The 26,624-nt window shown below is 39.8% G+C and overlaps 1 protein-coding gene across 6 annotated transcripts in view; it reads right to left on the bottom strand.

The window, feature by feature from the left end:
• GRIA2 (glutamate ionotropic receptor AMPA type subunit 2) overlaps positions 1-26,624 on the bottom strand; it is a 145,611-nt gene that overhangs the window by 76,574 nt on the left and 42,413 nt on the right. For all 6 annotated transcript variants that reach the window (XR_012717541.1, XM_075288166.1, XM_075288149.1 and 3 more), the window contains exon 3: positions 15,611-15,850. Coding sequence is in view for 5 of the 6 variants with exons in the window: in XM_075288166.1 (XP_075144267.1) it covers positions 15,611-15,850 (240 nt within the window). In the remaining variant the exon portion in view is untranslated. The remainder of the gene's footprint in view (positions 1-15,610; positions 15,851-26,624) is intronic.

Here is a 26,624-nt window from a genome sequence, read left to right as displayed (position 1 = left end):
CTCAATCTTTCGTTACCCCAACATTCCCTCAGTGGCAGGTTGGCAGTTGCTGGGAAATGAAGAATTGAGCAATCAGAATTAGCAATAGCGATGGGTGAACCTAGGAACCCCAGAAGATTTTGTCTCAGGTATGAATGAGTTGACCCACCAGTTGACACATTCCATGTGACTACTAAGGCCCAGTCACAGACCTCGGTGGTGACCCCAGGCACATGATGACACACAGGAGGCCAGATGAGGATCAAGAGAGAGTGCTGGATGCCTCAAGAAGGCCCAGAAGAGGTGAAGAAGGTGAGTATAAATGATGTTTATATTTTTACACCTCCCTTGGGTCGCCATCTGAATTCTCTTAATTCTCTGAATTCTCATACTCTGAATTCTCTTCCCTAGAGTAAAATATTTTCACTTCCGATTTGCACAAAATTCGAATCAAATCTATTTAGAACTGACTTAGAACTGGCTCACTCATCCCTAATTGTACCATCTATGATTACTTGTTCTCTCATGAGATAAGCCACCACTAAAGGTATCCATCCTGCAGCTATCTATGATACAGTATATGGTCACCTGATATACATGACCACTAAGAGTTTCTCCAGAATGTTTGACCTAAAGTCCACAACGATTTGAATTTAAAAAAAACTGAAAAAAAATCTCACCTTACCGTTCCAGAACTGCCACTTCCCAGGTTTCCTATTGGTCACTGTATATTGGCCTCCAATGGTGACATTTGGACACAGACACATGACTGCTCTGGGCAATATTTGTTTTTCTTGCTTATATAGTGCCAACATCCTCAGCAGCATCTTACAGACATTGTCATCACTATTCACAATGGTGACTTATGTGGTGTCTGCTGCAGCCAGTGATTGGAAAGGTCCATGTTGAAATGTCATCACTGAAGGCCACTGGAGGACCTAGGAAGCCATGAAACAGGAATAGCAGGAATCAGGTGAATATTAGTTAGATCAAGATGATTAATGGTCTGGATGGCCACTTTAAGTCACAGATACAGGAAAGAGATCTACGTGAGGTCACCAATACCCCAATAATCCAATGCAGAATTTTATTTTTAAATCATCCATATAAACAGATGAAGGTTTTCAGGCATCTTGTAAATTAAGATTGCAGACTATTCTTAGCTCTTATAATTAAGATACCTTCTAAATAATTTACACACAGGCTGCTATTTACTGCGCTCTATATGGAAATTAGTCTTTGTTGTCTTACTAAAAATACATCTTGTTTATCTGTACGTGCCATATTTTACAGTCTGGAAGTTTGGGAATGAATTTGTAGAAACTGCTGAATACTGTCACATCATGTCATCATGTACTTAAACCTTACAAATCCTGTACACCAGGGAGGAAACTATTAGACTAAAGTGGTCCTTCAGACTCTCCTTACTTAGCTTCATTTGCTTCAATATACGTTTTCTCACAAGTGGTTTAATAAGTTATAATAATGTTTCCCTTACTGTAAGGAAAATTATGTCTCCATGCAATGACTTCCTGATGAGTCTGTGATAGGCTTGTGCTATATACAGCGACCAATCTGAGGAGGGAGAGCAGCGCTCGAACTCAATGATATTACAGGATCATCTCAGATCACTTCTGACTTTTAGGATGAGTACCCATGTTGCAGAAACGCAGCTTTTTCTGTTGCAGATTTTGCTGTGTTTTTTTGAGCCAAAGTCAAGAGTGGATTGAAAAAGAATGGGAAATGTATAGGAAGTGCTTTTACTTCTTCCTTCTCTTAAATCCACTCCTGGTTTTGGTTCAAAATACAGCAGCAAAATCTGCAACAAAAAAAAACGGTGTTTCCGCAACGTGGGGCCTCAGCCTAAGTCGGCTCTCTAGATAAACTCTAGCCACCGAGCAGAACTCTTCCCTAATGGAGCTGAGCAAAAACAGCTTATCAACAACACCTAAGATGACTAAATATCATTCTCTACTGGGAATTACTGACTTACACAATAGGAAGAATATGCAAATCTGTCTTCCATGATGTAGTTAGGAAGTCAGCTGCTGCTACCTCAGTGTTGCAAACCAATAGAGGGCGCTCACTGGAATGTGCAAGCCTGTCTTCCCTGATGTAGTTAGGAAGACAGAACTCCAGTGAAATAACCCAAGTCATAGCTGAGCTTTGAACTGGACACTTCCTTAAGGTAATTTGAAAAAGTAGATTTTTTAGTCATTCGGAGGAGATCAGGAGGAAATCCTATTCCACCCCTGGCTCTTAAAGTTTTGAAACATTGGTGAAATAAGCACTTGTCCACATGGTCCAGCAATCCGTCTCGAGCAGGACAACTTTGATGGAAGATGGTACATGGCACAAATGGAATCTGATCCAAATAAATATCTGTGTGCCTCTGTATTAAATCAGAAGTATATGGAAATTCAGCTGAGCCCTAATGAAGTCTATGGAGTTAGAGCTGTAACAGATCTTCATGCATGAGCTGTTATTATTATCAATCGTAGCAACAGCAGATCTTAAAAACATGGATTTCTCCAGCATAGTATAAGGGCGAATTCACGATAGCATAGAGTCTGAAACATTTTTATGTGCTGTATACATTGCTTTTCTAATACAGACAAATCCATACTTCACTGACCCCAATGTAAAAAATAAAAAGTAGTAAAATCCTTCCCAAAACATTAGCTGCGCAATCTCTAAAGAACATAAAAACATACAGACTTAAAAGATGCTAGTGTGAATGTGCCCTAAGCATGTAATCTGTAGCTCTCAGGAATAGGATGAAATCTCACTTTGTAAAATGATCATTTATCATGAAGGCTGGTACAAACTTAATCCCTTGTCTCATACAAAATGTCATTGTCTGTCTCTTATCATGAACATAATGTTCATCTCCCAAAACCTTCTACTTTCAAAGAGCTACAATAAATTTCATAACCTTAGAGAGAGAGAAACTGCAAAAACTTCACCATCAAATAAATGAGATGGAAAAAATCCCCAGACTCCCATTTTCCTTGGGCATTTTATTCAGTTTATGACATAACATATAGTAACAGATTCCTCTCTGGCATTCAAGTAAGAAGAACGATAATGATACCTCTTAGATGTTCTATAGAGAGATTTCTTCCTTCTTCAGTTGAGCAATTTTGTATATTTTTCTCAGGAACCTTTACCCTAAATACTCTTTAATAGCTGGAACTTAGTCAGTACCATCATAGGAACTTTCATATACCATGGTCCAAATTTACTAAGAGATGTACAGTGTAAACTTAGGCCCGGTTCACATCTGCATTCGGGCCATTCCATTCCCCTCTCCACATAAATAAATGTGGAGAGAAAAGTCCTGCAAGCAGCACTTCTCTCTCTGCATTTTTCGTGTGAAAAGCGAACGGAAACCACACAGACCCCATTATAGTCTATGGGATCCGCTAGTTTCCCAAGGTAACTGCTTTTTATTATTAATTAGGTTTCCGTTCGGGGGGTCCCCAAGAGGACTCCCCAAATAGAAAACCATTCGCAGATTTAAACTGGACCTTAGACAAGTACTCTGAAAATGCACTCTATTTATCACAGTGACTGAGGCTGGATGATAAATCTGACCTAAAGTCCGGTCTAAGTTTATACCACTGTTAGTTGGCCTACTTCGAGCCAGAATTTTACAACACAATTTTGGCTCATGTCAGTGTACTTAAGTCACCCTTTTTTTCTAGGAAGCCAAACCGAATTGTCTAGCAAGTTAAAAATTTTTAGCCCAAATTAGATGCCACAAAGATGAGCTTAGTTGCACTACAATAGTAAATCTGGGCCTATAGGTTTGCACTGCATTTTCACTGCATATTTTCTTGTGAAAACAGCAGGAAAAATTTTGTCATTGATATGAAAAAAAAAACCACTGCGAAAAGAGTCATTCCTGAGTCTCTAAGCCCTAAAATTAATGGCCTATAATAATGGTTTCCAACTTTAAGCCAAGTAGCCCATTTGAATCTGAATTCAGCCTCTATTCCGCAGTCGGCCTAGGCAGAGCCGACTGCGCATGCACGGGCATGCCCTCGCATGCGCAGTCGGCTCTGCCTAGGCCCCGATGCCTAGGCAGAGTGAATTCCAGCCGGAAGAAGACGCGGGGACGCTGCGCCGGGAGAAGACTTCAAGGAGAATCCAGCCAACCGTCACTCGTGGACTTGGTAAGTATAATTTTATCGAATTTTGCGTTCCCCTGAAACGAGCATTTCCCCCCATAGACTATAATGGGGTTCGAAATCCGATCGAACAGTCGAACAGTGTGCGGCTGTTCGAATCGGATTTCGAACCTCGGACATTTTAGTGTTCGCTCATCTCTAAGGGTGCATGCACACTACGTAACGCCGGGCGCGTATGAGAGCCGTACACGCCGACGTTACAGCAGGGCTGCCGAACACTTCCCATTCACTTCAATGGGAGCGCTCGTAAACGCCGCTGTTACGAGCGCTCCCATTGAAGTGAATGGGAAGTGTTCGGCAGTCTGCTGTAATGCCGGCGTGTACGGCTCTCATACACGCCCGGCGTTACGTAGTGTGCATGCACCCTAATAGTGTTCTATATTATTATTATTATTATTATTATTATTATTATTATTATTCATAATTTTGGGGGTATGACTTGCCCTGATTATGTTCCACAACATGTGGCCTCAGCCTAAAATTTTTACTGTTCTACACACTATTTAATGTGTATTTATTAATGCTTGTGCAATACAAAAAGCTCCTGAATACTAAAGTATAATAGAAAAATCCTAGGATTCCAGTTATTTCAGTATTTGTTTCTGAAATATTCCAGTATCACTGTAGTCAGCAAGGGCAAAAGATGAACAATTTCCCATATGTACAACATCTAGATACTAGAAAGTAAATTGCTGCACTAATTTGCCAATTCATCAAACCTTACAGTGATTTGTAATCTTTTGGTGTGACCCTTGTGCTCTAGTGTATTAGTCATCTGCTGACGAAAGCATGGCCTTCATTATGAAGTAATGCAACTATATTTAGACATAAATCTTTAACTACAGAAATAATAGGCAAAGCTGCTATACCGCGTTATGTATGATAAATGACATTAGACCTGTTACTGGAAATGCACTGCATTTATAATCATCTAAATGACTTTACTCTTGAGATAAATTACAGATGTTTACATTTGTCTATGTGTAATGTGTAATGCTTTGACTTCATTCATTATTTTATGTAAGGCTCTATCTCTTTAAATGGGTTATCCAAGCTTATGAAAATGTATTAAAGTACTTACAATATATGTGTCCGAATGCTCACCACAAAATCTAATTATTATTTATTTTTATTATCTGGCCCAGTTCTGTAAAGCACCTTTGTTTAGATGCTACTAGGGCTTGCTATAGACAGGATTACAATGTAATTGACTACTGTTACCATTACTCCCATTCCCCTCTCACGGCCTCTGCCTCTGTCTCCCTGTTGCCTGCATATCTATGTATTACAAAGTTTCAGTAATAACATATTGGGGGAGATTTATGAAGAAAAATATGCTAGAATTCTGGCACAATTTGTGCAAAAACACTGTCTAATATGCTGTGCGCTATGTTTATCAAGTGCTTTAGACACTTTTACGACCTGATCAAAAGGAAAGCGGCTTATGAGGACAGGTGTCACCTATCTGAGAAGACGCATTGCCTAAGTTGCAACACTGTGTGGCAAGACTTTTAAAGAAAACTAAAAAGTGGACCAGTAGTTCTTAACCAGGGTTCGATCGAACTCTAGGCCATATGCACGGTTCATTTTGTGTACCAGTAAAAAAAAACATATACCTATGTCTTGAATTTGGAAATAAATCATATTTGATTTATCACTAAAGTAGGGTTCGGTGATTGTGCATATGAAACTGGTGGGTTCGGTACCTCAAACAAGGTTAAGAACCACTGTACTAGGCAGTCTAACAATACTTAGATTTCTCAAACAGCATCAGACACTGATAAATCTGGTGCAGTTTATCTGCTACTGTCTTCACACACTAAGCAATCTGCTGCTGACACTACAGGATCTGATGCCCAGCTTTTGAAACACCATCCCTCCAGAGACAAAGGATGGACGAGAAGAGGGGAACAGTACATGTATGAGCCATGTTATCTGATGACTATGAGAGCTCACACTGAGAGATATACTGCATTTTGAAAACAATGGCACAAACCCCAAAATCACCCAAAAAATTAAGTATATCTAGATTTACTAATGGCTTTGAATTGATATGTGCTATCAATATTCTTGACCAAAATGTGAATCTGGCCACACATAGTGAATCACAGCTAAAAGAACATATTTTTTTTCCTGCAATGTGGGAATGCTCTTAACCACTTCAGTACCGGGACAATTTGTAGTCCAGAACCAGACACATTTTCAGTTTTTTTGTATGTGCTGTAACAATTTTATCATTTAGATTATTCAACTAATTTCTGCGTCTTTTTTTGGTGACACATATGGCTTTATTTTTATGTTGTTTTTATTGTTGCACGTGTTTTATTATTTTTTTTTATATCCAGGAAAATATAAACAAAATAGGAAGGAAACCATTTTTTTATTATTTAATAACACAAAGTGCTACTAAAAAACTTTACAAAATACTTTTTCCTCTCCGTTACAGTAATTTTTATTTTGTATCGTGAAATCGGGGTTGGGGCTATAACCTTTAATTATGGCGTTTTATTGGCGTATTTTATTTATTTTTTTAAAATAATTTTATTTACATTTGTTTTAACTTTTCTATTATTTATTTATTTACATTGTGTCCCCATAAGGTCATAAGAAACCTTTGGGGACATCTGATCACTTTTTTCTTTGGTGGGATGCAGATTTTCCCTGTGACTGGCGCTGGTACATTTAGCCCCAGCTTGTCAGGATTCGGGGACGCCGTGGCATTCCTGCTATGCGGCGCATGCCCCGGAGGCGTGTCAGTGACTCCTCTGGCTGTATTTAGTACACTAAGGGGTTAAGTTGCCTCCTTGGTGTCGGTTTGACTGGCAGGCTGTCTGGCCAGTCATTCCCATCTGTGATGGATGGGGTTGTATCTCTGTTCCTATTTAACTCCACTCACCCATCTTCATTTGCCTGCTATAGGTTCTATGTAGCTTGTTATTTCCAGGTTCTGTATACTTCACTTTTACACTTGCTACAGCACTTAATCTTTGTTTTCCCTGCCTGTTTAGTTCCCTTGTTTGTTTCAGTATTCTACTGCTTACCTATATCTACCATTCGACTAACTTGAACCCTGAACAGCTATTGTTCTCTGTTACCTGCCCCTACTAGCAATTCTCTGTTTACATCTCAGCCCACTGTAGGGTAACTATAGGGACTCTATTTAGGTTCCAGTGAGGGGCATCCTTGTAAGGACGTTACTCTGACGTTAGGCAGGTTCAGTCAGGGGTTCTTATAGGGAAAGTTTCCCTATCAGTTTCCGCCCACGTTCCTGGACTTGCACCCAGCCGTCACCAATCCAGGTCAGTGTCTTACACAGCTGCAGGAGGAATACAGCCTCCTGCACGGTAGTATATAGCTTATAGATCTGATCTTGGTCCTGTAGGACCCAGCAACTGTTAGAATAAAAAGCAAGACTTTAATAAAGTGGTTATTTTTCAGATTGGTGAAGCGCGGTCCTCTGTCCCGGTCCTTATATATAGCAACTCTTAGAAGACACTGATCCCAGTGGATCACGTGACCGCCGGGTCAGAGGAGAGCCGCAAAATGGCAGCGCTCATAGTGCTGTATACAGTGCCTATTTGAGCGCTATAACCACAGCGATCGAGAAGCCTTTTTCTGCAGCATTTTTCAAAGAAAGGGAGCCTTCACACGGAGTTTACGCTCCGGTCATTCTGAACGTAAACTTGTTCAGAATGAGCGGCATTAAAACAGATCCCATTGATTTCTATGGGTGCCGGCATACGCACGCTACCCATTGAAATCAAAGGGAGGCTTTTTTATGGCATAGGCGCGTATCACATTGAAAGCAATAGGTAAAAAAGCCTCCCTTTGATTTCAATGGGTAGCGTGCGTATGCCGGCACCCATAGAAATCAATGGGATCTGTTTTAACGCCGCTCATTCTGAACAAGTTTACGTTCAGAATGACCGGAGCGTAAACTCCGTGTGAAGGCTCTCAAAGTCTGCAGTCTTTCCATTTAGATTTTCTGCCCCTATTATACCTATATGGTAAAAAACAACATTTCCATAGGTATAATTAAATTACTGCGGACGTTTTTGACATTTCAGCTTTTCCTCTGCAGGTTCTTTCCTGAAATTTGTGGAAGGAATTAAATAGAATAACATCCACTTTGCAGGTACCATAAAACACAGCATTTTTACAATGTGGGGTTCGGGTCTCAATTTTTTTTCTTATGGCACCAAGCAAATCTGCAGTATTTCTCCAAAGTCCTTTGATATGAATGGGCCGGTCACAGAAATTTCAGCAACACATCTGTAGTGTGTGAATACAAGCTACAATTATTTGTTCTTCATGCAGCTTTAATTTAAATTTAGCAATTTTGAAATATATGTGAAAAAAAATAAAAATAAAAAAAAATAAAAACAACCTGCATGCTGTAAAAAAGAAATGCAACTGTCTCCACTGGGGATATGTCAATATTCCAATATTTTATTATGGACTTTATAGTAACATCTGGCTACAATATTAAAAAAGGGTAAAGTCTTCCAAAATTGCAATTGGTAAAGCATCAAATACAGTATGTGATAATGGCAACTCCATATTTGCTGCATTTTCACCTAATAGTGGTTTAGTTAGTACATAGATGCACATTTACAGTATTTTACTATATGTGATTTTTTTTAAAGACCATACATATAAGAATATTCTACCTTTAACTTGGCTCAAAAAAATCACTAAATCCTTAGTGAAGCCTCCTCCAGAGAATTAAGGTAAATTTATTATTCTCTGGTCAGAAGATAATACGTATAAAACTCTATGACACTGTACTTAATCCAGTCTCAGAGCTGGATATAAAGACTGACATATCTGCATTGCAATAGTCTGGAAAGCTATGTGGTGAGCATAGCTGCATCCCCTTAAGATTACAGGAGGAATTTACTAAGTCCAATGTTCCATTTAGTGTTTCAATTTAGTAAGGCCTCCTCCACATGACTGTGCTCAGTGTACGGATCAGTGAAACTAGCATTGGTATCAGTGTGTCATCTGTTCTTTTCACTCACCCATACATTGAAGTAAATGGAAGCTGTTCCATATTATGTGACTATGGTCCAGACACACAGCTGCAAAAACTACAGTTCTTTGAATGGGGGTCCTGTATCATGTGAGGGCCAAAAAAAAGGGTTTCATATTATGTGGGGGAAAATAAGGAGATTTTTTGATCTGCCAATGGGGAGGCATGTCCTAATTAAAGGGGCCCATTCACACAACTAAAGATGGTGGGGGGCACCTTTCTATAGTTCACCTCAGACATTTCATATTGGAGTACAACCAATACAAAAAAATAGGGGGTCAGTGTTGAATCTGTATTGCAGCTCCAATATCTGCTATGGGCCCATAATGTCTCGTTTTTCATATAATATATGACATGCCATATAGTTTCCTTCAACAGAAGCATTCTTCTGTGAATTAATATGTTTCCTTAAAAAGGCAAAATTGATATACACATGCCTACATGTTCATCATATAGTCTGCAAAGACTCCTTATGTGGGGTCAAAGGATACAGCTACATTCACACCGCTTTTTTTTTGCATCCATTTAGTGGGATCTGCTAAAAACAAATGCAAATGGAAGCAAAAAGCAAAAGACACAAGTTGATGGATGCAGTTTTTTGTTTTACAGAAGCCCTATGCAAACAGAGGCTCTTTCCTTCGCATACATTTGCAAATATTTTAACAGACCTGTTGCTGTCTGTTTTTATTTATTTATTTGATTATTTATTTTTTATACGAGACCACCTCAAAATGGCAGACGGATATGCGTAGTCGGCTCTTAAAGAGGACGTTTCATCAGATCGGGCACAGGCAGTTTTATATACTGCTGGAAAGCTGACAGTGCGCTGAATTCAGCGCACTATTGGCTTTCCCGATCTGTGCCCGGTGTAAAGTGCTATCAGTCCCGGTACCGTAGCGTTTCTGACAGTTAGCCAGGGACGCCCTTCTGCCCAGCAGCGCCTATCGCGCTGTACAGTGTGAGCAGGGAGGAACGCCCCCTCCCTCTGCTCACACAGCTCGTCCATAGACGAGTATTATCAGGAGGGGAAGGGGCGTTCCTCCCCGCTCACACTGTACAGCGCGATAGGCGCTGCTGGGCAGAAGGGTGCCCCTGGCTGCCAGAAACGCCCTTCTGACACTAAAGCGCTACGGTCCCAAGACCGATAGCGCTTTACCCCGGGCACAGATCGGGAAAGCCGACAGTGCGCTGAATTCAGCGCACTGTCAGCTTTCCAGCAGTATATAAAACTGCCTGTGCCCGATCTGATGAAAGGTCCTCTTTAAATCAGCCCTTTTGCGGTGGACTTCAATAAGAAGGAGAGTAAAGAGGAGAAGAATGGCCGACTGAGCAGAAGACAGAGGCAACAGACAACGCTGTGCTCTGAGCGCAATCACCTTAATGAAGAAAAGAAGAAAAATTCAAAAATTGCGGTGCAAGCCTTCAAAATAAAGGTAAGAGATGAATAGCCTTTCTAAAGGCTATTCCTACGTGCCTTTAGTTTAAAACATGTTTTTTAATGATAGAATCCCTTTGGGTAAGTTCACATGGTTTTTTTTTTTTGACCAGAACCTGAGGTGGAGGCCGCGTCAGGTTCCGGTCCAAAATATGAGTAGCTGCGACTAGATGCTGGTGCAGTGCACTGGCATTCAGTTGTGCACTCCGCTCCAGATTAGGCCCAAATGACGGTCTAGACAGGAGGGAGTGTCTTCAGGTGGATGTACTGAGGTGAATCCGCCTGAAGGAATGAGCATGTCGCTTCTTTTTCCAGCCAGATCAAACAGCTCCCAGAAAAAAGAACTGTCCAGCTCCCATTGAGTTCAATGGGAGCCGTCTTTTTGGTCAGGATTTTGAGGCAGATACACCTCTGTGATGTTTACATGTCTTCCAGGTCGAATACGACCATTCTTTACATATTTTTATTAAACCTGTACTTCTTTCATAAAGTCTATATTTCAATATGACATCAAATAGAAAAATGCTACAACCATTTCTCTTACACTGTAATGGATTCATCACACAGTACCTATTTTCAGGAGTGTCAGGTCTTAAGTACAGGAGATAAATAGTTAATCCATTTATGTAATATGGAAGCTGAAAGCTGAAATAAATCTATTAAATGTAACCTTTTAGAAAGTGCATTCCATTAATGTCGAGACATTTCATTTTACCATCTTGACTGATCATGTAGAGACTGACATCTGTGAATAAACAAATACATTGCAGAGAATATTGCACTTCATTTCCATGATGGCTTCCGCTGAGTTATTCTCTTACTATTGTATTTGCGGCTGATTGATTGCTATTCCAAGATTACACAGGGAGAATTTCCCCTTCACCTTCTACATGACCATTATTCACCCTCGTATTTTCAGGCAATATATAAAATTACTGCATGGCAGTTTAATATAACACGTGCGTTTCCAAATTATAAGTTCACCTTCGTTGAACCTACATGAATGAATTATATAAAGAACTGCATTATTTCCTAATACATATTGTGCTGGCATATCCGGTGACATAGTCCTACCTGTTACATGCAGGAGGGTGTAAAGCACCACGTGGAGTCCCCCATACAGAGGTGCTTGGGCTCCCTCTTTTACCATGTGGTGGTTTGCTGAGTTGCTAATGTTGACATGCCCTTATCTAGATGCAGTACTTATAGACATGTACAACATTGATCAGTAATACAGCCACATGTATGAGGTTTAATTATCTGTACATTTCTTGATATCAGTATTACAGAATTGCTTTTTTCTGTATATGATTCATTAAAATACTAGGGTTTAAAAAGGAACTTTCACCACTGCCACCACTTCAAGTGCTTAGCATTTGCTGTTCTACAGAATCCAGGGCAGTTGGAATTTTATCTCTAGCCCTCCACCATTAGCAAGCAACATGTGCAGTTAGATTTGGTGCCCAATGTGCTATTTAAGCTCTGTAATGTCAGAAGGGAGGTGTCAGGCAGGGGGATTGATTCTGAGATCCAATAAGAGGCAGTCAGTGTCAGAACTCAGAATTACACCCCTTGTCTGCTCCTGCCTGACACCGCCCTCCTGACAGTACAGAGACTAACCCGAATATCAGGCACCAAAACTAACAACATTGATTGCTCCGGAACAATGGGGGATAGAGAAAAAAAAATCAATTATATCAGAATAAATGGCTCTGGATTTATTAACAGAACTACAAACTGGAGTTGAAAGGTCCTCTTTAACAAAGGTTAGCTGTATACCATGCCACAAGTCAGGCTCCAAGTTAAAGCATATATATATATATATATATATATATATATATATATATATATATAGATAGATAGATAGATAGACATATCTCTACAATGAAAAGACAGTGGCCCAGATTTACTATTAGTTACACAGTGTAAAATTAGACAAGTAATTTTAGCCCAAACTAGATGTGCCGAGTTGTGCCATGTTAATGCCAGTGTCTAGTTGTAACCACAATAGTAAAAGCTCTGCCATTGACTTTTTACCCCTATTAATATGGCTTCAAAGTGTTGGATGAACCCCACATAAACACAGGGAGAACATACAAACTCCTAACAGATGTCCTTTGCAGGATTTGAACTCAGGATTCCAGCACAGCAAGGCTGCAGCACTAACCACTGAACCACCATGCTGCTTATTGGCTATGACCTTAAACAAGACTTGTCTGACATGCACTGTGCTGTTCATCTGTTATTCCTCCTCAATATTTGTGAATAAATTGACAACTGGTTTACCATTCTCCTTTTTACAATGGAATGTTCCTACACTGTCTAGTATTGTTATAATACAGTTAGAAGAACAGAAGCACCAGAATTGCTATTTCTTGATAAACCTATTTGGTAAAATAGACATACAGTGGTATGATAAAGTATTTGCCCTCTTACAGATTTTTCTGTTTTTTTCCTTCTTTTTTTGTACTTACATTTTTGAGTTTATCAGACTATGATAATCTGAGTTGAATACAAAATGCAGTTTTTCATTTGATGATTAAATTATGATTTCATTTATTAAGGGAAAAAAGCTGAAATCTAAATCCAACCTGGCCCTATGTGAAAAAGTAATTGCCGCCTAAACCCAATAACTGGTTGTGCCACCCTTGTAGGCAGTCTGCTGAATTCAGTGTAATGTGAGCTTTGCCGGTATGCACCCCAGTGCCAGGGTTATCACTGGAGTTAGTTTCAACACTGATAACCCTCCACTGTCAGAAGGACAAGTAGTACAGCTCAGCATCATCACTGGGCTGTGAGAAACATACCCTTGACAGTACTCTTCCCTAGCTGTAAGGCACTAACCTTTTGACGGAGGGATATTGGTACCAAAAACTAACAGCACCAATATCTCTGGCACCAGGGCAGATACCAGCACATACAGGTGTGGCAGCTATAAGGCTTGGGTGAGGTTAGTGAAATTGAACTCAGCTTTCTAAAAAAAAATGTGGTTAATCACAGTTAATCTATAGGGGGGCAATATATATATATATATATATATATATATATATATATAATTTATTTTTTTTTTACATAGGGCCAGGTTGTTTGGAATAGATTTTTTTCCCCTTAATAAAGTGAATCATCATCGTGCTTTTTGCATTTTATCCAGTTACTTTTGTCCTATATTCAAATTTATTTGATAATCTGAAACATTGAAGTGAGATAAATGTTCAAAAACAAAATAAATCTGTAAAGGAGCAAATACTTTCCCACATCACTGTATCAAGAGAGGTGAGAGATCTTCCTTAAGGCTCATAAACAGAATGAGATATTGCATTTCCAGATTTCTGTTATTAAAACATTTAAGCTGCTATGTGTATTTTGGAACTGTACTGAGCCCAATATAGTTCTAGGTGGTAATCTATGTCAGTGATAATTTGTATTAGGCCGAGGCCCCACATTGCGGAAATACAGCTTTTCTGTTGCAAATTTTGCTGCATTTTTTGAGCCAAAGCCAAGAATGCCTATAAAAGGAATGAGGAATATATAAAAATCTCTTATACTTCTACCTTCTGCACAATCCAATCCTGGCTTTGGTTCAAAAAATGCAGCCAAATTTGCAACTAAAAAAGCTGTGTGTGGCTTTTCTGCACTGCTTTTCTGTGTGTGGCTTTTCTGCACTGCTTTTCTGTGTGTGGCGTTTTCTGCACCATCAAAATGAACAACAAAACTCCAGTTGGTGGGGCAGTTTGAAAAAATGTAGTGAATCTGAGCAAAACAGCATATGATCTGCCAAATTCAGCTGATCATTCCATAAAGCTTTATTTTTGGCCAACCAAAGGATGAAACATTCCAATACAACAAATCAATTTTTTAGCAGACAAGAGTCTTCATTTGTGATTTTATTTTTAAAAACTATTGTTACCCACAATAGACATTATGTGGTAAAAACATTCATCATCATTGTCAGGAATATCATTCTGATACTTATGATAACATATTTCACAAAATATGTTTCTATCCCCATTCCCAAATAAATTGTAGCCCTTTGTGGACAGCACCCTTTATCCCACTGTACGAGTTGTTCCCTTATACGTTAGACTCTTTAATACTTAGGCCAAACGTAGTGCTTCCTATTCATTATAGAATACAATATAAACTTATCACCCTCATCCACAAGGCTGTCCATAATGCTGTACCTCCCTACATCTCCTCCCTCATCTCTGTCTATCGCCAAACCCGTGCTCTTTGTTCACTGAATGACCTAACACTTACATCCTCTACTATCAGAACTTCCCACGCTCGTATACAAGACTTCTCCCGAGTTGTACCACTTCTCTGGAATATTCTACCCCGGACAATCAGATTAACTCCCAATTTCTACAGCTTCAAGTGCAAACTAAAGACACATCTTGTCAGACAGGCCTATCACAATTCCTAATGTAAACCCTTCTGTACTGTAATTAGAATCCCTGAAACAAACCCTCTTTTCCGACTCCAACATTACCCCACACGATATGATGCCATATCAGGCTAATTTTATATGTCCAGGTACCATCTGCACATTAAAGGACACGACTGGTGACGGCTCATACAGTTTTATGTTTGTGTAATGACAGTAACCTCTATTACAAAATTGTCTGACCATTGTATAAGCAATACTACCTCTGATACCGCCCCTGCTACCTCTTGTGTTACACCCTCTACCTCATAGATTGTAAGCTCTTGCGAGCAGGGCCCTTTGTGTGACATGACTATTCCTTTGTAATGTATATTTTCTGTCTGTACTTGAACCCTGCAAATTGTACAGTGCTGTGGAATATGTTGGAGATATACAAATAATAATAATAATAATAATACTTATTATTATTATTATTATTATTATTATTATTATCTCTCCTGTAACTGAGTTCTGGTTTATCATATTCATGAGTTATTTCCTTGCAGTAGGTATTTTTTACATTTAGCAATAAACAGATTAAAACTTACCTCTATCACTGTCATAAAGATATGCAAATTTATCCCATTGATAGTATTCAATCAAACTAAGAAGTGCTCCTTTGAGGTCCGGCCTCATTTGAATAACAAATGGATGAGTACCATCTGTTGGAAAGCTTGGGGTTATGAAGGAGACATGAAGAGTTCCGCAAAATGATGTGATAGTATTTACAGACTTCTTATCATAAAATCCAAAAATAGCAAAGACTCCTCTTGAAAACTGGGAGCAGACTGCAATGGAAAAAAACAACCAGGCATCAGTATACATTCTTATTACACTGAATCTATAAAACTTTCATCACATGAAGCATAAAATAATGACTGTAAACTGGAAAAGATATACAAACGTCTGTACAGATTGAACATATGTTATCCCAATATGAAACCAGTTTGTCACGAACCAAATTAGAAGAAGCCAATGTTATGCTCAAGGGTATCTATTATGAGATGCAATTTTCCAAGTTAGATTAAAATCTATTGTATTCAATACACACAAACGGCATATAAATTGCATCGTGTCTGATACCAAAAATTAAATTACAAATATTCTCTGCATAGAAATAATTGAATAGCACTGCAGTGAAAAACTCTCTGATATCAGTAGATATACTGTAAACTATTTCTCACCTCTTTCAGCTCTTCATTCTTTTATAACGTACATTTTTGGCTTTCTATTGAGGCTTTATCAATAGATTCAGCACTGGCATGCATATTGTGGGTAAATAAAATACCTGATGTTGGTGCTCTCACCATTTATCCATTATCTGAGATTCCGCGCCAGAATCAGCACCAACTTCCTCCGTGTGAATGAACCCTTAATCTACCAACAGTTATCCTGCCCTATTTTCCCCATAAGTATGGGCTCTCAAATGGAAAAGGGGAAAACCTGCAACCAGAAGCATTATCTAAGTAAGGGAGCGTTCACACTACCGTTGGTTCCGACAGGTAGTGTCCGCTCCTAGTGTCCGCTCAAAATCTGTCACGGACATTAGGAGGGGACACTAGCTGTGTCCGTGACACCTGTCATTCACTTGAATGGGCATCGGGTGCGTTCTTTTGCACTCCGTGCCCGTCCTTCCCTGTCTGCAAGTGAAGATGTCCGACTTCTCAAGCGGACAGAAGAACCCGACATGCACCCCAAAGAATAAAAGTGATCAGGCAGTTGCAATCCAACTGCCCGCTCTTTATCTCCTCCAATATCTGATGTCAGAGACTGGAAGATTTCATCCAAGATAGATATTTAGTTGACCCCATCAAACTCATCAGGCTGAGCCAATACATATCTAATGTGTATGGTTAGTTTTAGGAAATGATGTTATTTACACAGATACCATTGATATGACCATGTGCATGGGCATATTGTTCTATTGATTTCAATACACAAAAACTGATATTAATGTTACCCTAATAAAGTCAGCGGAGGGAAAATGCCATAGAAGCAAGTGAAGACTCTTTTTGCCATCAGTCTATTCAGTTGTCTGTGAATATAACAATATGAGTTCTTTATGTTACAAATGTTCCTTTCATCTTGAAATTATTTTTCCCTTAATTTTAGCCTTGGAAGGGTTCTCCAGGAATTAGTCCAAACTCATCACCCATCTCTCCTGCTCCATTGTACAGTGCAGCCCCCGTTCCCTCACTGGACTCAGTGGACACTGATGAGGGAATGGTGACATCACTCAAATACATTGCTGCTTCCTTGCCAGTAACCAGAGACTACTGATTGGCGTTAGAGGTCATGTGGGCATCTTCACTGGCCTAGAAGCAGAGAGAGAGGGGATCGGAGCTTACAATGGATCACTGTTTACATGAAATGGATTCAAATTCACGTCTTTAAATGTGTTTTCAGAATGTCAAAAATAGCATTTTTCCTTTTTGTGTCAGTGATTTCACACAGCATTTTTGGAAAAAACTTCATTGTTTTTTTTCTTTCTTTTATATTTCCCACTCTTTTTAAATCCACTACTGGCCTTAATTCAAAAACATAAAAAACTGCAACAAAACCTGAGGATCTTTTCCAGAAAATATCATCAATTTATACCTTTGGACATGGTACGCTCTTGCTAAAGATAAATCGCCGCAGAGTTTCTTACTGATTGTTCCTGCAGTGCTTTTTTGCTGTGGCCCGCTTCAAGGGGCCTTAACCTAAAGGAGTATTTTTCATGACGGCGACAGATCTTCTTTATTATATACATACCACTCATAGGAAAGAAATGTCATTCAAGGTACTCCATTTGTACCATTTTATTATAGACATAGCACAATCTGAGGTATAGCATAACATATAAGTGTTTCTTTTATATTTCGTATAGCCTCTTAGCTTTGGCTCCAAAAAGCAAAAATGCTGCAACAAAAAAAAAATGCAGCTTTTTCTCAATGTTTGCCCTCAGCCTAAGGACGGGTAAGTGGGGTTCTGGGTGTCTGCAGGGTCACCAACAATCCACTTTAACTTGGCTAGTAAATATAAAATGCTAGGACAGTAAAATGACTTGCACTTGGTGAAGCAAAGTCTTGTCTACACTAGTACATTTGTGACTACGATTGGATAGTTATGTCTTTCTAAAGTCATGACAGTGTATTGTACACAGTCCAGTAACATTAATATGACCACCTGTCAAATTCCATGCCAACTCCAGTGCCGTGTCCAGCTGTGCTAGGTTATGCGGTTGAGCATCATTGGCGCAAACAACCCGATCGAGGTAGTCCCACAGATTCTCGATTGAGTTCAAGTCCGGGGAATTTGCTGGCCAAGAGAGTACGGTAAACTCATCCTGGTGCTCCTGGAACCACGCACGTACACTGCGAGCTTTATGACACGTCGCATTGTCCTGCTGGTAGATGCCATCATCCTGAGGAAAAACAATTTGCATGTGGGGGGAACAAGGTCCGCAAAGATACATGCATGCTTGTATTGATCCATCGTGCCTTCCACAATGATGAGTGCACCAGACGGCTGATGACACGTGCCTTCTGCGATTGGTTATTTAACGTTGCCGTCAAAAGTAGGCGGTGGTCACATTAATATGACTGGACTGTGTATGTGTAATGTTGCCAATATCTTATGTATAATACAGCTGCAAATCTCTTCTGAATTGTAGAGTAAGTTTATTACCCAGCATGCTTTTCAGTAAAAAGTTAAACATGTTTTGTACACTAGTCTTAATAAAGGGCCTGGGAGGCGTAAAGTGCGACTGATTTATACTAGAAAACTAGCATAAGTTAAAATAAATATATTGGGCAGAGAACTGGCGTAGAGGAGTTTATGAATCCCACCTATTGACCTTATATCATAGAAATATGCAGTAAGAGAAATAATGGAAGTGACAAGAGTTTAGCTACAACTTATTTAGAAACTGAATTGAATATTGAAGTGTGACCAAAGACAGAAAAGTTTGCCTTAATTTGTAATTTTACTGAACATGTCAGTCAATAAGTAAATCTCAGTGACTTACAAAGAAACTTCCTGGAGACCCTGGCACAGTTCCTAGTGTCCGATCCCTGCTCAAGGATCTCTATGTGCAGACATTGGTGCAGTTCACACAGCTTAGGAAAGACGGACAAGTACACTGCACCACAACATCTCAATGGAGATCAATGAAGTCTATGTCAGCATCTTTGTCTGTTCTATCCAGCTGTCACAAATGGAGAAAGGATCGGAAAAGGATAAATGAAGACTTGTGCCTATAGCCTGACCCAGCTGTTCTTAGCCTACACAGGCACACAAACCATGGTTTACTGCTATGTTAATATTAAAATATGATAAAGCTGAACACTAAGCACGAACTTAAAATATAAGAGCTTGACTAGACTTATAGAAGAGTTCAGGCACTGACTGTGTATGGTAGCTGAGATCCAGCTTTAATATTTTAGGGCTCATATATACTGACACAGAGCTAGTATGGCTCCTATCGCACAATATTCCCCTAGAAGCATTGACTGGAGTCTAATGAAGCTTGTACAGAATTCCCCAGACAAACTTATTTATGCCTTACAAGACCATAGACTTACATGACCATAGCAGTAATACCATCGAGTTTAGGAGCAAAGATAACCTTATGTATCAGGAGTCTGCTTCACTATCCCATAAAATGAATATATCGAATAGGTATGAACTGTCCAGGTCAATACTACAGAAACTCACCCACAAATGATACAGCAAGCAATGATTTCTGACATATTATGTCTTTTTTTTTAAAACTTATTTCATCACATCTACAGTAATTTTTTTTTTTTTTACATCTGAAAGTAACATATTAAAATGGCCAACAAAACAAAAAGCAGTGGCCCATGTTTAATAACAGAAAGTGTGAACTTAGGAAGTCTAAAAAACACACTAGTATGTGATGCTGTATGATACATCTGGTGCACCTTTAGGCCGAGGCCCCACAGGCCAGAAACGCCATGATTTGCCTGTGATGGAAACGTTGTGGAAAAATCGTGGCGTTTTGTAGTACTTGCAAAGTGGATGGGATTCATGTGAAATTCATCCCCACTTTGCGAAAGAAATTGCAGCACGGACACACTGCGATTTCCAAAAACGCTGTGGTTTTGAAAATCGCAGCATGTCAATTATATCTACGGAAATGCCGGCGGCTTCCCCGTAGATATAATGGTAACAGAAAGTCCGTGGATGAAAACACAGTGAACTTTCTGTTCAAAGAACTGTGATGCGTTCACGCCGCAGTTGTTCACGCAGCACTTTAGCGCTACGTTTCCAGCCCATGGGGCCTTAGCCTTAGGCTGAGGCCCATGTTGCAGAAAAGCTGATTTTTTTTTGTTGTTGCAGATTTTGTTGCAGTGTTTTGACCCAAAGCCAAGTGTATTGAGCAGATGGGAGAAGTATAAGAGCTTCCTATATATTTCCCATTCCTTAGGTAGCCACTCCTCAGTTTCCACTCCTGGGTTTCCTATTGGGAGACTGCTTACATTTCTGCAGCCAAAATGGATATGCTGCATTTTTTTTTAAATGTAATGTGTGGCTGAGATTGACCAAAATCTCATTCACTTTTGCTGGTACTGTAAAATGTAGCATTATTTTCTAACACAGCATCCAAAAATACTGCATTTCTGCAGTGATTTCATCTAAAACATGGTACACTAAAATGTATCAAAATCAAAAAAACAAAATATTCCAATTTTATAAAGATTTTGGCACATTTTATGCCAAGGTCAAGTTGCAGCCAGAATAGTAAATCCGCCCCATTGCTTGTATATTTTCAGAGCATTTAATACCAACATCAGAACTTATATAATACCCAGATTACAATGAACTAAAAAAAAAAAAAAAAAATTCCACTGATCCCAAAAATGCCACAAACCAAACCACTATGCAGGTTTTAAAATATTTCACTATAGACTTGTAAAATATCCTGCTGCTGCAGCATTTCACATACTGGCTAGGACTAGAGTCACATACAGCATTGTTGTTTTTAGAAAAACACTCCTACTAACTGCAGATGGTAAAGAACCTGCATATGGGTCCCTCCTCATCCACATGTTTGACCTGGGTTAGTCCTTATCTCCACATTACTATATGCCTGATGTAGTCTCTACGGTACGCAGAATGAGGTTGTTCTCCTACTCAGTAAACATATACAGATTAGAAGTGGTGAGTACACAAGAAACATGCAACTATGCATTCCATGACTAGGAATCCAGTAGATAAGGAAGTCCCAGCCTGCTTAGATTTCCATTACACTCAGGCCTGTCTAAAAAAGTGGGATGAGCAGGGCACAGTGACTGAGATGTACATTACTATCATGCAACAACTGGAGACACGTTGGGCAAAAAAAATTCCATAGAGAAGAAAAAAATCAAGACAAAAGTGTATTAATAAAATTGCTGGAAATATATATATATATATATATATATACACTATATATATATATATATATATATATATATATATATATATATATATATATATATATATATATACACAGTATCCTCTAAAAGGAGATGAATTGGTGTCAACCACATGCATTTCTAAAAGGCCCATCCATATGAATAAGATATTTGACAAGATGTCTTCAGCAAATAATGTGAGTATATCCTAAGCTTCCCTACACTTGTAATATGAAGCATGTATGCTATAACTACACATAATGCTAAGTCAACATAATACACAGGTAAGAGATAAAGAAATGCCTTTCCCTTGTATATTAACTACGGCACATTATTCTCACTCAGACAGCTATCCTGTAAATGATATAGGGCCAGATTACAGTCAGCATTGCTAGACCCAAAGTTCCAAAGTAATTCTAATTCCCTGTTCTCCAATCTGAAGTGTCACTCATACCTGAAAATACCTTTGGAAGATAAATGCGGTATTTCTTGACCCGTCTGTGTAGTCATCATGTAAGAGTAATAACAGAGTTTTGAGTGAAAAGTTATTACGCCTCATGCCCTAAAGGGAAAAATAACTATATCTTGCACAGTAGTATTATTCTGTTCTGTAGAAAATAGAAATGGTAGAGCTGATTTACCAAGTTTGAGATTCACAGTTTACATTTTAGGGAATAAATGGCAAGAATTTTATATAAAATGCTCGTCTAGAGTGACGGCAGAATTACCTCACCCGACCCACAATATACTGGAGAAATAATGAAGAGTAGATAAGGAGTCGCTCATCTCTAGTAGCCAGAGTCAGGGGGGTGTATGTGGTGACATCACCATAAGGGCTTGAAGGAAATGTGTCACCAAAAGTGACTTACCGTATATACTCGAGTATAAGCCGAGTTTTTCAGCATAGTTTTTGTGCTGAAAAAGTCCGCCTCAGCTTATATTCGAGTCATTACGGTAGATGCCAGTTACAGACCCGGCATCCGGACCCAGCATACAGACACCGGGGTGGGTGCTGGGCCGCAGCATCGCCACACTCCTGGAAGACTCCTGGCAAACTGCAGAAGTACTTATGGTACTTATTCTAGCAGGCCTGATATGCAGACCCCCCCCCCCACACACACACACACACACACACACACACTGCTCTATCACACGCTGGGTGATGTGGCCACATAACCTCAGGCCTGCAATAGGAGTTAAAGGGTTAATAGGAGCACTGCAGATACCCTATATTCAGCCAGGCTGAATTCCAAGTGGTGGGAAAAAAATCCAGTCCTCAAGCTCAGGGAAGGGGCAGACAGACAATCAAAACGCCCCCTCCCATTTCCCAGCACCCAGCAACTACTGCAAACAACAACTCCGACCATTTTAATTTTTGAAATCTTCCAGTAGCTGCTGCATTTTTCCCCCTCAGCTTATACTCGAGTTAATAAGTTTTCCCAGTTTTTTTTTAGGTAAAATTAGGGGCCTCGGCTTATATTCGGGTCGGCTTATACTCGAGTATATACGGTATTTGTGTTAGACATTAGAGATGAGCGAACACTATTCGAAACAGCCGTTTCAAATAGCACGCTCCCATAGAAACGAATGGAGGTAGCCGGCATGCGGGGAGTTAAGCAGCCGGCTGCTGGCAAAGTCTGCGTGCCAGCCGCTTCCATTCATTTCTATGGGAGCGTGCTATTCGAAATGGCTGTTTTGAATAGTGTTCGCTCATCTCTATTAGACATATATTTCATTTTTCTTTTTAGACATACAGTACATCTCATGTTCGACGTTTTGAAGTACTAAGTCATAAAATTTTAATTTGGGCCAATAAGCCTAACAATCTAACACTAATCTGCAAGGGTTTTATTTGCAGCAGTCACCTCCTTTACATTACAGACAGGATTAAAATGGAAAATAAAACCTCTTTAGCTAACACCACTGATCCATCACTCCATCCAGTATCTATGAGGGTAAGTTCACACAGGGTTTTTTGGTTAGGATTTTGAGGCCGTATCCACCTCAAAATCCTGACCAAAAAGATGGCTCCCATTGAAATTAATGGGAGCTGGTCAGGCACAGTCGCCTTGCGACATCCGCCTGAAGACACTCCCTCCCGACTAGGCACATTCATCTGGGCCCAATTCGGGGCGGAGTGCGCGACTGGATGCTGGTGCACTGCACCAGCATCCAGTCGCGGCTATTCATATTTTGAACCAAAACTTGAGGCGACCTAAGCCTCAGGTTTTGGTCCAAAAAACCCTGTTTGAACTTACCCTTAGACTGCTGTACAGCGTATTACTAAATTGCTGTTAACAGCATATACGACCCCATAACCATACACAGAGACTAAAATTAAAAAAATCTACAATGTAGAATAAAAAGAAATTAGATAATAGTAATATATTTCATCGTCTACCTTTAATAAACACGTGTGGTTATTTTTAGTTGTTTTTTGTTTAAAAGGAAATATATTTTCTTTAAAGTGAGACACTGAGGTGATTTCTGCTGCAGTATATGAGAGCAGGATATGATGGAGGGGGAGAAGCTGGGATCTGTGATACATGTATAGGTTTATATAATGCCAAGCAGGATTTCTTCATAAAAAGCAAGAGTAAGTCCCGACAGGAGTCCTGCTTACTCTACCCATACAATGATAGTGACAATCTTCTGTCTACACACTGATAAAGGGAGAGCTCCAAATCACTGTATTTGGGCGGGGTAAGTAGGACTCTCACTGTCTATTCTAGTTTTTTTAAATGTAGATTGTGAGCTCCATATTAGGATCACAATGTACATTTTTCCCTATCAGTATGTCTTTGGAGTATGGGAGGAAAGCCATGCAAACATGGGAAAAACATACAAACTCCTTTACAGGTGTTGTCCATGGCAGGATTCAAACCCAGAGCTCCAGCACTGAAAGGCTACACTCCTAACCACTGAGCCACCATGTTGCCCCCTATCTTAGGAGTCCTGTCAGGACTATAGCCCCTTGCAGACGTCTATGTGCTAGTTTAATACACTATCCTGGTTTTTCCCAGATAGTACATTGATGCATTCATTACTGTGGGCCTGTCCACATGACTATAAATTTCATGGTCCTGTTAGTGGGCTGTCAGTCCAAGCCTCAAAATATGGAGCAGGTCCTATAACCTGTCCAATTTTAGAGCTGTGCTTCCAAGGCTCCTATTCATTGAATAAATGAGGCCACAGAAACATGGCCAGTGTACAATGCAAACACAGATAAAATCCATGTGTCCTCCTGTGTGCTGTTTGTGCCATTCATTCACAGGCGGTGGATAGCATACAGTTGTGTACAAACCCACTTAAGGCTAAGCCCCCACATAACGAACCACAGCCAAAAAACACTGCCGAAAACACCGCAGTAGAAACACATTGCGGTTTTTACGCAGCACTTTTCATAAAAAGTCTGCAGAATTTTCCTCTGCAAACTTTCTCTTGCTATTATAACTATATGGAAAACACCAGTATTTCCATAGGCCAGTGGCGTAACCAGGAATGGCGGGGCCCCGTGGTGAACATTTGACATGGGGCCCCCCTTTCTGACCGACACTGAAGACCTTGACCGACCCCCACCACATTCCTGCGCGCTCTATTATGCCCCATAGTGGCCCTAGTACACAGTATTATGCGCCATTGTGGCCCCTGAACATGGTATTATGCCCCATAATTAACACTCATGAACAGTTATTATACTCTGGGGTCTTTTAAGATACACTTATATATCCCGAGCTTGTCCTCTCTTCCTCTGTCACATGCTTTTTTCAGATATGGCAACAGAAATAACCTGACAGAATTGTTTTACGGCCCATTAGCTATCTCACTGTGTTACAAGAATTTTCATTGATGTGCCCAGATAAAGTCATACTTAACATGGGTAAAGAATATGATACACCTTACTAGGGTCACACTTGTGTCAGGGGTGGTAAGTGGAGATTTCTACAGTATGTGCATTCCATCAGATTTGTTGAAAAAAAAAAAATAATGTAAGAATTTTTGTCTTCCAAATGATAAACTACAATATGGTTTGTGGTTACTCAAGGTATCTGGTGCACTTCCAAAGCCTTATAGATTTACATAACTTTATTGCTATTTTGTATGCAGAATTCTTTTTCTAAACCCTAATGTCTTTAAGATCAGAAAGCAAGGTCAGAGTGTTGGCACCTACTGATCACCATTGTACTTCTACCCATAATAATCTGCAGATGGCTGAACAGGTTGCTGTGCAATGATTCCACACCGCTGACTAGCAATTAACACTGGAAATAGCTTGTAGAGATGCAGCACCTTCAGGAGGACGGCTCATGTCATAGAAAAAATAAAAATCTACATTTTATTAAAATATAACTTGCAGAACTGTTACCCGTCATGGGTATAAGTTGTGGAACAGTTGTGGGTACAAACCTATTACAATTATGTATTTACAAAATGTTGATGTTATTTATTTCTGTAAAGCAAAAAAAAAAAAAAAAAAGATTGAAATTCTTAGCAGGTTTATCGCAAGCACTCAACCGCAAAAAAAAGGCCAAAGTATAGTATAGTTCAGGCAGGCTCTGACCTGAACCAGAGCATGAATAAGACAAAGGGACATATGCTGTGGAATAACATATATCAATGCATCCATGCCAGTTTTCTGGTATAATGTGAGGCCTCAGGAACAATATGTGAATGAGGCCCATGGTGTTTTGAGACCAGATCACTATGGGTTATTATGGTATGGTATCGTTTTCTCTCTATCCCTATTACTTGAGTTAAAGGTCAACTTTGGGTCAGCTGTGCCTCAGGTCCAAATCGTCCAGAAGATTCTGTAAGGGTGCCTTCACACGGAGTATATGCTCAATGATTCTGATTGTGTAACACGTTCCGAATCAGCGGCGTTAAAACAGATCCCATTGCTTTCTATGGGAGCCGACATACATGTGTTATGTCAGTCCAGGTAGCTGCAACGGGGCTAAGGGATAGCAGTAGGGAATCTCGCCCTGCACTACTCCCACTAGCTATCCCGGTCCCTGCCTCACGGGTGTGGGTCGGCTGTACTCAGGCTAAGCCTGACCCCGACAGCTCCTCTCTCACTGATACCGTAGGCCTAGAGGGAAGTGGGAGAAGGAATGCCCTATAAGACCTCTAGGGACTGGAGACTAAAGGGGGTCACCCCTAA

This window comes from Leptodactylus fuscus, chromosome 1, assembly GCF_031893055.1.
Source record: "Leptodactylus fuscus isolate aLepFus1 chromosome 1, aLepFus1.hap2, whole genome shotgun sequence".
NCBI classification, from domain to species: Eukaryota; Metazoa; Chordata; class Amphibia; order Anura; family Leptodactylidae; genus Leptodactylus; species Leptodactylus fuscus.
This window is presented reverse-complemented; position numbering and strand designations above follow the sequence as displayed.